This window comes from Colossoma macropomum, unplaced genomic scaffold, assembly GCF_904425465.1.
Source record: "Colossoma macropomum unplaced genomic scaffold, Colossoma_macropomum, whole genome shotgun sequence".
Classification (NCBI taxonomy): domain Eukaryota; kingdom Metazoa; phylum Chordata; class Actinopteri; order Characiformes; family Serrasalmidae; genus Colossoma; species Colossoma macropomum.
In genome coordinates this window covers 36,473,419-36,487,415 of record NW_023494803.1, presented here as the reverse complement: position 1 = coordinate 36,487,415, position 13,997 = coordinate 36,473,419, and the positions used below count along the sequence as shown (strand labels likewise).

Genomic DNA, 13,997 nt, shown 5'->3' with positions numbered 1-13,997 from the left:
AGAGGCTTTTGTTACTGATAGTGACCAGAGTCTGTGTCAGCTCAAGTGCACTCTGTCCTTAAAGCAAAAGAGGGACTAACACTAAGATACTCTGAAATTCATGCAAATATTTAAAGATCCTACTTTTCAATCAGATTGTTGCTGATAATATTATTTGTAATTAAACATATTAAATTAGAAAAGAATGCAAAACAGAAGCATTTTCAGTAGTGGTCTCAGTTTTTTGGTCCCCATTGTATGTCAGTGTATTACAGTATCAGAAGATACAGTTGTATGCAAAAAAGTCAAGAATGAGAACAGATTAAGATTTTTAAAAAAGATTGAAATTAGTTTGGAGTTAATTTGACATTTATTACATGATCGATACCTAAATAAATAATCTTTTAAACCTGCCTTAATTCCACTTTGAATTCGACCTGTGGAAGATAAAAATTTCTCTGGGCCTTCAACTTGATCTACTTGATCTTAAAGTTTTGAGACATTAACATTGCACAGACTGCGCAGACACAGCAGCTGCTTCGGGTTAAAATATGCTACATTTTACACAACTCTGCTGATGGAGAAAACAAAAATGAGGCCTTTCACTGAACTGACCTCGAGAATATTTTCTAGCCCTCATATTTAACCAAGACACTGTAAAGGCTCATTTATACTCCCTTTACATACGAAAACAAGAACACGTCTGTTTCAAACAATGTAACCGTCACTGCCCACAGACGTCCATGCGTTCTTTTACGTTGACATGGATGTTAAGTAGGACAACCGCTAGAGGGCAGTCCAGAGTAAAAAGTTTCTGACAATAACAAAACATGGTGACGGTGGAGGAGGTCGTAATAATGTACCAACCAGAGCCGGTTTATGAGAAGCCTGGCCACTTCCTATTTCCCCCGTTATATCAACAACATGACTGCAAAACGCCAGAGGGCGCCTGCAAGCGAGTCCTCAATAAATGAGAGTAAATGGAGCTGAATGGCTAAAAATGAAAAGTTCAAATAGTTTCTAGTCACTTGGCCAGAACTTTCCTTTAATTTTAGAAAGTAGAAGGATGTATTTCACAAAAAAAAACAAAACTCACCTGTATGTTTCTTTTTTTCTACAGCAAATGGGTTTTCGGCAACAGGGCGCTAACATTACTGCAACTGCTGACTGGTTGGCGAGTGGAGCAGCTCATTGGCTGTTTGCACTCATAGACGTCATGAGGCACCGTTTTAAACTCCTAAAAGTCGGGTTCAAAAGCTCCTAAACATCTAACAATGGTGTTAAAATGTTTTATGCTATTCAGTTTTCAGGAAATTAATGTATTCTTTTACGCTAAAAATGTCTGAGCATTTATAAACTATGATTTTGCTCAAACGCTCCATCTTAACTCATTTATTTTGGACGCGCTCTTGAGCATAAATGACCCTATAAACTACAGTTGGACTGAGAGAAGACCGAGACTTCATTTGCTGTCTCAAGACTTAAGTACGACAAAATGCACAGTTACCTAAGTTTTTGCTATATATTAATATTGCTATAGATGATGTCATCACTGTCTAAACATGTGACTGCACAGGGGAGGGCAAAAACGCTCTCAACCTTTAAGGTAAGCGAATGTAAAGAGATTTTATTCCAGGTAATTCTGGACCATTTCTGTTGGTCCATTCATCATGAAATCGCACAATGTAAAGGGCAGCTGATGTGTTCAATTGACGTAGCCTCAGTCGCTGGTATCAGAAAAGACATTCTGCTACAAGCACTGCATGTGGTTGAAGAATGGTGGATAAAGAGATAGAATGAGGCTCTGGGAGTTCAAAGCAGCAGTGCTATTTCTGCACCTCCCACACTGGCCCCTAAATGATTTATGGGCTGAGGCTGAGCTCCGAAAAAGCATCCTTACCTGACTCCTGTCCTTGTCCACTTTCTTAAAACACTTATTGAGGGAGAGGTTGTGCCTGACTGAGTTTTTCCAGCCCGTCGGGGCGTTGGCGAAATAGGGGAAGTGTTCCAGGATCCAGTTGTATATATCCTTAACGGGCAGCCTCTTGGAGGGCGCGTCTTCTATGGCCATGAAGATGAGGCAGCTGAAGGAGTAGGGGGGCTTGCAGTTGGGGTTTTGCTTGGCATCGTACGGGACGTCCGAGGGGGCCGGAGAGGGCGGGGTGTCGTCGTAGAGCTCCTGAACGGGGCTGACGCTCCGCAGCACGGGGTCGCCAAAGCTGTTGAGCAGGTTCTTGCTCTCATGGAGCCAATTGAGGTTGGTCAGCTCTTCGTCCTCCACGCTGGCTTTCTCCAGCTTGATGGCCGGCAGCGGCAGGGCCAGGTCCATCTCCTCCACCTCCCGCAGCACCCGCGTGATGGAACCTGCCTGGTACAGCTGGCTCAGGCCGCTCGTAACACTGACCCCAGAAGCTTCCGGCTTCTTACTGGGAGGCATGACCGGACCCATTTAGACCAAGGCTCCTGCAGAAAAAAGGACAGACAGGAAATGTTACAAGATCTGTTTTAGAAAGAAGTGTTCTCTCTGTAATAATAATAATAATAATAATAATAATAATAATGGGCCTCATTCCCCAACCATTGTTAAGAAGACATTTCTTCTTAAACCCCACTTACGCAGTTTTTTTACGAAAACTTTGACATTCAACAAAAAGGTAAGAACAGAAGCTACACACTCAAGAGCACAGAGGTTTGAACAGTTCTGTGGTTTAAGAACACGTTAAGAATCTGACGTAGACTTTTTCTTAGGACCTTTCTCAAGAACAAATTTAAGAGAACACTTAGGAAGATATTAGTGAATGAGGCCCATTGTGAATTGGAAATCAGAGTGCATTTTTTCCTTTACATGATGTATTTCTGTGTGAAACGGGATCCTCGGGTGGGAAATAATCTTAGGTGGGACATAATTTTACTCCTCAGGATTTAATTGGGCAACTCAAGTCAGGCCTTTCAATACAAACATGGAATCAGACTCAGCAGAATAGGAAAAGAAAAAAAAATAAATGAAAAAAATATATATATGTATGTAAATACACAGATTTAGTCAAAAAATTAAGTACTACAATATCTTGATTGTGCATTTTGTGTAGTTTCTGAAACACTGTTTATGCTGATTGCGTAGGCTAGCCTTTTAGCAGCTGTGTTGCTTTCGCTTTTCTTACAGGTAAGAGAGAAAAAAATCAGGTTATTGTTAAAATAAACCCATGTATGAGTGTAAGTACCTAAAGTGTGAGACTGTGTGTGTGTGTGTGTGTGTGTGTGTGTGTGTGTGTGTGTGTGCTACCCCATCATTAGCTGACCTGTCTCATGGCCTCACAGCACATCAGAAAACTTTAGAAAACAGCGCAAACACTGCCAGATATTTGAACTCTCTCACTAATGGTACCATGAACAGGGTTTTTAGCATAAACAAGCTGAAATAACTCATAAGTGATTATTTTCCAACCAGTTCAAAAACCGAAAGCAAGAGAGTAAAGTGAGGAGAAGAAGACGGAAGCAGAGGCGATGACTGGTGTTCTCGCCTGATGATTGGTCAGGGCGATGGGAAAGGAGGGGAAACATGCTTAGATATTATTAGACAGCTTAATTTAAAGCACTTTGATCAAAGATTACAGAGAAACAAGAATTTTGTCTTTTGAATGATATGGCGCAGTGGACTGTGCTTAATATGACCAAGGACATAAACTAAAAGGTACAGGACAAGGTCCATTTAGGTTTCAGGCATTTAGTACAAGTAGCTTACCTAAAGTAAAAACATAAATAGAGCACTTATACTTTTGATTCAGCAATATTTTACCAAGGGTATCTTTACTTTCATTCAACAACAGGATTTTTACTTTGTGTACCATGATGGGCCCAATCCCATTTCACCTCTCGCCCCTATCACTTAGCCCTTAGCTCTCCGTTTTGCGTATTCACGCCTAGAGGTAGGGTGTCCCGATTTTTGTTGAGATAGAGGGGTAGGGCAAAGTGTTCAGGCTACATGGCCCTCCAAACGGAGGTTTTTCAGAGACTCACTCTAAACAGTGAGTGTTATGAGAAAAAAAGAAAAACTGGCAGGATGGCTGCACAAGCGACCAAAGAAACCCACAAATGTGAGAAATTCTCTGTTAAAAATGATAATAACCATTGTATTATCTTAGCTTAATGTCGTTTCAATATATTATGGTCATTTCCTTCATAACAAGCATTAAAAAATGCTAATAGTATGCGGATGTCTCAGTAGCTAGATAGCTAAGTTTCCCGTTCTACCTTAAATAGTCCAGCAGTGCTGACACCTGAAGTGCCAGAATGTAACTGCTGCTCCATTTAAGGTGGAACGGAAAAATTTGAACAAAAAGCTGGCCAATAGCTTACTTCAGCTTCATATCACTGAAGAATTAGGGGTGGGTGATAATTTGAAAGGCATATGATGCCCTAAACTTAACTAAAGCCCAGCAGCGAGGATGCTGAACTATACCCTCCTCTGCTATCACTGCAGACTGGCAGGGTCACCTACAGAGCAGCGCTAGTAGCCTGTTAATAAAGTAATGCTCTTTTTTATTTGAGGGTCCCATTTCATAGGGGGAGATTTCAACCACTACCCCCTGTAACTCAGTTCCAAGAGGTAAGGTTACACTTGAAATCAAGGGGAGGGGTAAAAACAAGAAATGGGATAATAACATGAATAACATGTCTTAAGATTAATAACCGAATAATAGGCCTAAGGGGTTAAAAGCAATACAGCATAGTTTCTGCTAATATGAGAACATGTTCAGAGTCCTACACTGTTACAAGATCTTCATGCATTTTTAAATCGAATTTAAAAGCTTCTCTTAACAGGAATATAAAATATCTGCTCAAAATGTTTCTGCACTTTAATATGACTGCAAAATCTGAAGGCAGGTCATTATGAGTGGAGCTGATAGAGCTAACACACACACACGCAAACACAATGTGCAGGTGAAATGTGAAGCAGCCCATTCAGCCCCGCCGAGAAGGTTTATAGATTGATAATGGAGCCATTGAGAAGCACTGAGATTCCACTGCACTCACATTACACTGAGGCTGCATGAATAGGAGCTAACTTCCTTCAGAGGAACTGAACGGAGCCCCAGAAACACATACCCCACACCACGCCACACCAGCACAACCATTCCATTCTCTTAGCTCAGGAATGTCTAACATGCCAGCATGTCCGAGAGGCAATTTCTACCAGGAGATACACAACACAGCTCACACTGTCTGAAGATGCATATCTAAAGCGTGAAGCGATTCCAACAAAACACAGTCAGTTTATTCAGTATAACAGTGTTGGAAGAAAAATATCGTTGTACTGTGTTACAGTAATGCAATTACTTTTTCTGTATTGAAGTAGTGTAATGCATTACAGTTTAAATTCTTGTAATCACATTACAGTTACTGACTATTATATTATGTGAGTTCCTCGTGTCTCTAAAGCCCTATTGGAGCTGAATTAGTTTTAACTGGGGAGGTGCTGTAATTTGAGTGATCTGTGAGTTTAATCTAGTACAAATGTGCAATGTCCGAAGTTTTCACAAGCCTGCTAAGTAATAATTCCAGAGCAAATTACCTTCTAAAATTCGTCCAACTCAGAGCTCCTTCAGCAATAGCAGTCCCATTCAAACTGACCTCATGGAAATGTAATCACAAATCCTGGTAATAGAGTCAGCTTTACTGGTTGTTTTTGTTGTTTGTTTGTTTGTATCTATATCATCCTAATCTTAGTCCTGAGTCCCTTACGTGAAGTTTTGATCCAGGCTACCAGGAGTAATTTACTGAAAGTGCACAGGTATGTTATCCTGTATGAATCAGTCAGTGAAATCTGTTACAAATGACATCACCAGGCCTCCTCTGCTAAAGCTAAGCCAGCTCGAATAGGGCTTAAGAGGACAATATTAATTACAAGAAATGCATTTAAAACAAAAATTTCCTCTATGTAGATCTATGTGGATAATTTGCAATGCACCTGTCACAGCTGACTGCATGACTTTAATTGTCAATATGACCAGTGTAGTGCAAGTGCGGTAAACAGTATAAAATTTCTGTTGGAGCATCCAATCATGCTTACATTAAACTGATGAATAAAATTAAACTAGAGAAAACTGTTTTTCACTGAAGAAAACAGTGCTTGAATCTGAAACAGCTCTGTAACCTTTACATTTTATTCTTAAAGATTGTACATCGAGGCAGCTGTTTTTGAACTGCTTCTACTAGTTAGTTTCTCCGTTTTATTATACATTTTAATCAAGCATAACTGGCCGTGTCTTGTTCAAATGTAGGAACTGTGGCAGGCCTTTTAAATGATTGGCTATTTCTTTCTAAATAAAGTACTGAAAAAGACTTTTGTGTTTTCCCTTAGATTTAGGATCTTCTCTATTCTTAGAAAGTAACTTAGAAGTTAAGTAATGAGTAGTTAACTTACTTTACCCAGAAAGTATTAAGTACAGTAATCTCATTATAGGTTAAGTAAATAGGAATCTGTAATGGATTACTTTTTGTGAGTAATTGCCCCAACACTCACCATCAACAGCGCTTGTTCTGTTGTGAACCTTGTACCATTCACCCACATACACACATGCACAATCACTCTACACAAAAGAATGAGGTCAAATCCATTATTTAATGGCCAGTACTTTCAGTCACGCCAGTTTTCACACACTGTTTAACCCTCATTTTCAACGAAATTATACAGTCACTGGATGTTTCTCACTAAAAATGACCTATAATAAAGTACACAGTTGAAAACTAGTTAAATTTTTATATTCTAACGTTTATATGGTATTCTACTTCATCCTATTTCTTGCTATGGCTTATTGTTTAGTTCCTGCGTGGAAAACAGTGCAAACTGAGTTTTTTTTGTAGCCTCTCTCTGTAGACCCCCTTAGTGTCCCTTCCACTGGTGGAATTGAAATCTTCTCTTTTTAATCAATATAATAAAATGACAAAATATGACTCTGTGTTGAGCTGCTAGTGAACAATGAGGAGCGAAAATGCGTGAGCGAAAAGTCCCTTCTATGCAAAACGATACACATCTCTCCACAAAGACAGCCGTGCTGAGATAAAATGGACAGTACAACTGCAGCTTTCTTCATACCAAATTGTGTACAGGTGACACAATGACAAATAGCATTTAAATACAATAAAAACACTTTTAATATTGTTGACTTGCTTGCTCACTTATGAAGACGAAAATCCAGTTGGCTTTCAGAGTTAAATTCATACACATCTCCAACATAACCAAATAAAAAGAATGCATAGTGCAAAAACAGATTGACCTCCAAAACAGGTGGAAATTGCATTGCATGACTAATAAACTAACTTAAAGAGTTAAGTTATAGAATTGTGTAATAAAAGTTTGGACCTGCTGTCCAGTTCTGTGCATTTGGTCAGGGCTCACCGGTGGGCCCAAAATTTTATTACACACTTCTATAACCTAAGAATAGCTCAACCAGTTTGCAGTGAACTAGTACTGTAGTTACTGAATCATAAGCCTTAGTATGTAATAAACCTGGGATTTTAAAGGGTTAAGTTGAAGTCACTAACTGACAAATCCTTCAATATAGCCAGTGTTGATTTTCTGTATAATTTTTTGAGAAGTGTTGTAGCTGTTTGGCTCCTGGTAAGTACTGTATTACATTACAGTACCATTAAGGCAGCTCACATATTTACACTGTAAATATTGACTTATAATCAACAGAAGTGATGCACTCTGCATATTCTAAGGAAAATATTTAAAGGTATAATCTACCTTTAACTGGAGTCCAGAAATCCATGTCCGGCCCCATGGGTCTGCTTTAGTATCAATAACATCAGTAAGATCTATTCGCCTGTAATGCCCCCTGCCTGAGCGCAGCTAACTCCGCACGGCAAACGGTAATGGAAATTCAATCAAATACACATTCAGATGGTAAGAATACGACACTAGAAAAACCGTCAGTAGCCTTTTAAATCCTCTCTGACAGTGACAGGGATCAGTTTGAGCAGCCTCTCGACCTTATGCCCTTCTCTCTCTGCTCTCTCTTTCTAAGTCCTTTTCTCTTTTACTCTCTCTCTTCTCCAGTCATGTGTTTTCTTCAGGCTTACAGAAAGTAACAAAGACTGTACTGGAAACATCAAGACGTCCAAAATTGCACTTTTATGCTAAATAACATGACAAAAATAGTGTTTCTGGAACAATTAGTGTGTGTGAAACCAGCTTCTTTGAAAGACAGTAAATAGGATCTCAATCAAGGGTTCTTAACCTGGGGTCTTGATCCCCTCGGGGTCCTGACATGGTTCTGGGGTGGGGGGGTTGTTCACAGGAGTGGTGTTACATAAAAGATATATACCTTATGCAACAAGGAAAATAATTTGTGTCTGGTGAACATTCAAATTTATATATATGTATTTTGTGTTTAAAAACTCCAGCAGCACTGCTGTGTCTGATCCACTCGTACCAGCACAACACACACTAACACACCACCACCACACCAGTGTTACTGCAGCGCTGAGAATGACCCACCACCCAAATAATACCTGCTCTGTGAGGGTCATGGGGGGTCATGACCATTGAAGAACAGGGTAAGAGGGGGGCTAACAAAGTATGCAGGGAAACAGATGGACTACAGTCTGTAACTGTAGAACTACAAAGTGCACCTATGTAGTAAGTGGAGCTGATAAAATAGAAAATGAGTGTAGAAACAAGGATCATGGTCATAATGGTCATAATGTTATGTCTGATCTGTGTATATATGTATGAGTAATAAGCATATGAGTAATTTACTCCACCAACACAAAGAAAACAGCAAGACGGCAATCATCCCATTAAGTCAGCACATGCATTATTTTATTAATACTGTAATTTCTGTAATGTGTATACTGGCATGTGTGGGCTGGCTCGCAGGGCTGGATAGAGGTGGCAGGAAAGGGGTTGTGAAACATTTTTAACTCCCAAAACACTGGAGTGGGCACACTCTGGAAAAGGTTGAGAACTCCTGATCTAGATGATATTCAATGTCAGGTGAAAATCTGAAATGTGCAATCACTTGGCACCATTCAATCCCACAACCCTCAACTCATGTAGTGCTGTAAAACTGATATTTGCTGTGCTGAGCTGAATTGTAAGAGCTCATGAGAGCTTTCAAATTTTACAGCATTCAGTTCGAATTCTTGCACCCTCAGTTGAGCTTTGGGGAAAATGCATTTAGACCGCCTGCCTAACTCCAACCTAAGACCAGAGCCATAGTGTACCGATCACTGTTTAGGCACACAGAATGACTCTGGTAGTGTAGTATGAAGATTGATTAAACTACATAATGCTTACACATCTGATAAAGCCCGAAACATCTGTGGGATCACTGCCAATGGTGTATTATGCAGTTTGCATCCTTTGTTGATGGCAAACTTGATGTTTGCTGATGTCAAGGGCATGCAACAACTTCTTACCATGAACAGTATGTGAACATCTCAAAGAGAAAGCACACTATTATTTTATGTTATTCATAGGAAGCTGACATTCCAGTAAGTTTATGGACTTTTTAATTTTGATCATATAATCATGAACAAACCCCAGCCACACATTTCACTAATTTTATTTCAAGAATATTGTCTCTCTCACTGCAACATGTTTTATGTAGTATGGCTGCACTTTGTACTGTATTACCAATGCAATGTTGCACACAGCATGCTACGCGGCACGTCTGGTGTGTGGGCAAATAAGTGTGTGGGGTGTGGTGCACAATTTTGGACCAAGCGACTGACAAAGTATTAAAATTTCACCTAGTGTTCTGAGCATCTTCACAAAAGCACACAAAAATAGATGTTCCGCTGTCGTGAAAATGATCAACACAAGCACTCTTAAGCAAACTGACTTTGTTTCTCAAAGACTGGCTTCCTGAAACTAGCCGCTCTCGAGAGTTTCTGTTCTTGACTGAACTTCAGCGTCACTCAAGGTGAGAAGCATTTCAAAGGAGGAACAAAATTCATTCAGACTACAAACTCCATTACAGCAGCCCAAAGTGAGACACAAACACTGGAATCATTCATGAAAAATCAATGCACTGCATCTTCCCAATGAGGAGGCCTCATCTAGCTCTGCCTCCAGTGGGGCGCTGCAGCCTCGTGAGTCTCTGCACAGAACATTATATTACAACTGACAGGAAAGTAATTTAATTGCGCTGTTGCCATGACAGCGCAGCGCTCCGTTTGGGCCTAATTTGCTGCCAACTGCCAATTGCATCCCAAGAGACTTGGATCATCATTCTTGACCAAATTTCCTACTTTAAAGAAAAACGCCAACAGTAATTCTCTAGATTCTCATAAAGGCATGCTAAAGGTAGACTGCAGCCTGTAAATACACAAGCATATGTTTAAGTGTCTGTCCAGTTATCAGAATCAGATTCTTCTCAGTATTTCATGCATTATAATTTGATTTCATATATGACTAATGCATGGCTAACTGTGCAGCATTAATAGATGCTAATGGATAGGCTTTAAGACACAAGGTTAAAGTTCAGATCTCATAAACCCCAGATTTAACCTTGACTATACACTGAAAAGCATTGAATTTACTTGATTCATAATTTTCTCATGAATAAAATATATATAAATAAAACTATTATGATATACAAAAGCGTGATGAAATATAAGGGTGGATAATGCAGATAAAATTGAATACTATGATATCTAAAGACATTTTCTTTCATAAAGGCTACTTTAGCTAACCAGACTACTTTACCTGTAACCTTTATAGCGAATTATGCCTACTGGAATAAGAATCGTGTTACCCAATATGCCTCACAAATTTTAACAAATGCCATGCCATAGTTAAAAAACTGCAGTAGAAATTACTAAACCCTTCAAATACTGTGCTGCCATCCAGTTAAACAGAACTAGGGATGCACATTTTCAGTTTTCAGAAAACTAGCAGAAAATAAAATATTCAACAAACCTACAACAAAGTATCAAAATCTAAGACTTTACAATTCATTTTAACAGCAACGACACTCTCTTGTGCCGATACTCTCTTGTCTCGGTCAGAGCAGACACATTCAAACAGTTCAAGCAGCAGATAAACAATGAAAATATCAGCCACGTGAAACTATTTCACAGTTTCTATGAGGAACATCAGACAAGCGATTTGTAATCAGAAATGACAAGAGGGGGTAGAACACCTAAGACTGTCCTCTACGAGAGGTTTGATAAGACTTGAAAACAGCTATGCGGAATACAGCAAAACAACAGAAGCAGCACAACGGCTGAGTTTATATGCACAGATTTGGCCAATCTGATTGAATACATTCTGATTATAGATTAAGACTGAGGTGTTTATGCTCACTCTACTCAACAATCTGATGGGAAATCTCTTAAAGCACACTACAAGTAATGCAATCCAAAATTACGCACATCTGTAGAATATCACTTAGTGTAGACGCTACCATGACAATGAGCATCATGTGAGTCCACATGTTCTGAGACACATAAGCTGGACGCCCGCCGCCTTTTAAAGTTCAAAGCATAAACTTCGTCCCCTCTGCAGACCAGTTTCTGCTCCTGTCATGTTGAATGTTATAAACTTGCGCTATGACGTGACGGACTTTCACTTTCCGATTGGGAATGTAATCAGATACAGGTGTTTACATGGCTATTATTCTTCTCTTTAACAGATTATTTACAGGATTACCCTCCTCGTTCAATCGGACAGAAACTGTATTCCGAATGGCCTCAATCGGACTAGTCCATTCTGATTGAGGTGTTTACATGGAAGTGTTCTATTCCGATTGAGCTATCAGTCAGATTATTAACGGATTATCAGGCTGCATGTAAACTGTGGCTTTTGATGGCTTCTGTACAACGAAGAGTATGACTAAAAAACAGTAGAATTCATTGCGTTAAATGACCAGCCATTCTCTGTTGGCATATTTTATGGCACATACTCTATCCTAACATGCTTTAAGAACTGTAGTAAACCTATATTATTTGAACTGTGTTTTATTTATTGTGCTTTTTTGGCCAAGTGTGTCCTAAATTTCAGACACAATTCATTTCGCTCCCCTAGCTGAATATATTTTATCTATGTGGAAATAATGTGCACATTTGAGTCAAGTAAATTTATTGCATTTCATTCAAATTCAGTGTTTTCTGTCAATATGTAAACAATAAACAGTACTCCACTCCATAACTAGTACATCTATTCACCTGCATAGAAGCACCGAGCAGTGCTGTCTAGCATGAGCCATGCTGCAGAAAAAAAGGGTGATGAACAAGGAAAGGTATCCACACACCAGTGCACAAATAGGGCTGCTGTGAAAGGGCCTTTATATAAACCACTGACACCAAACTTTATTTATGGCTCCTGTGCTTCCTTGGTTAATGCAGCAAAAAAAGGAAGAAGAGTGCTCACCAGTAGACTGTACATGGCCATGAAAAAGCCCTGGGCTGGCCAGCACGCAGGAGCGCAGTGCGTTTGAGAGTGGATAATTAAGCGTGCCATTCTGTTCTGTAGCCCAAACACCATCTGCCTCACTAAAACATTTGTTTGTGATGAAGTCTGAGGGCTGTGTCAGGGGGCTGATTATCAAGATATTAATTAGCACACTTTTGGAGTATTGTGGAGTAAATCCATTACGTTTCAGAGAGCTGATGGTGCATTATTGTTAACAGTCTGAAGCATATTTGTGATAAATTAGTGGAGCGGCACCACTAAACAGCGGCCTAATAATTGGACTCTAAATCCGAGCACATTTACATACAATGAATCACGTGGACGTGAGGACTACTCTGGATTTTTATTTTGTAATTAAAGGTTATTGTAGTAATTAGAGCTTCCAGAGGGAAGCAAACGCCCAGCGAGTAAAGTAAGTAACCAAGAAAAGTCCATGTTTACAGAAACAAAGCCAGAGAGCTCTTTGACATGCAAGATATTTAGAGAAAGACGCGCGTGTTAAACAAGATGGAAGTACATGCTCTTCGCCGGCTGAACTCTCTGTTGCTGTGGCATTTACAGAATCCATCGATTTGCCCTCTTTCTGCCCGAAACTGTTCCGAGTTGTCTGTAAATAACACCGTGCTCTATAGAGCATCCATCATATCCTCATTTAGGCTTTTCACATGCTTAATATCAACATCAGGAGTTACAGAAAACAGAGAGGACTTTTAGCCGATTGAACCCCCCCTTGCCCCCCCACCAGCCTCAACATCTGAATAACAACGTGCACGGTTCACTGCCAGAAAAAAGAGAACGTTTTCCACACAAAGGCAAGACGCAGGCTGTCCTTATTATGAGCTAACCAGCTGCCAAACTGCCATTTTACTATTCAGCCAAAATACGAGAGCTGCGTTCTAACAATCTTGGAGCTAAGTGGGAGATGGACGAGTAATGAGCTGTTCGTGTTGGTCTTAAATCATTCTCTGAGCCAGAGCAGCGCTGGAAAAAGCAGACAAGAAAACTTTACATCCAACAGCACACAGTGTACCAGCATTTTAACAGCTCACTCTTCACAACAAAGACCTTTGGGTCTAAATTTTAAAGGGCCCATATCCTACATTTGCCTTCTATTTAGGTCTACTGTGGGTTTATATTCTGAGTCATAAATCATTTTAACATGACCATTTTCCAACCTCTCTTTATGGCTTAGGCTTAAACAGGCCATTCTTGTTACTCTGCTTTTAAGATTGATGCATGTAAAAGACTCCTTTTCTGATTGGCTGCCTTGTATTGTGCCTCATTCAGAAAGCAGAAACGGCTGAAACACTCCTTACAACTTCATCATGGGTGGGCGGGGCGAACTGCAGGCAAAACAGGCAGGTATGTCGCAGCTGTCAGAACAAAACGTCACATCTCCAAAATGATAACTTTACGCGCTTTACTTATAATGTAAGTCAATGGAACCAGAATTTTTTCCAAGTCATTTTGGGCCATTTCTTTTGGTCCTTTCATCACGAAATTTACACACAACATAAAGGGCAATGTAAACTATGTCAAAACTGGAAAACGACAAAAAGGGAGATATGAGGTTTTATGACCTTACTAAAGCAAT

The 13,997-nt window shown here is 39.7% G+C and overlaps 1 protein-coding gene across 2 annotated transcripts in view; it reads right to left on the bottom strand.

Annotated features, from left to right (window-relative positions):
- The window catches only part of foxn3 (forkhead box N3), a 144,942-nt gene that overhangs the window by 93,935 nt on the left and 37,010 nt on the right, over positions 1–13,997 (bottom strand). For both annotated transcript variants that reach the window (XM_036593765.1, XM_036593766.1), the window contains exon 2: positions 1,880–2,442. In XM_036593765.1, the coding sequence (XP_036449658.1) occupies positions 1,880–2,428 (549 nt within the window). In that variant the 5' untranslated portion in view covers positions 2,429–2,442. The remainder of the gene's footprint in view (positions 1–1,879; positions 2,443–13,997) is intronic.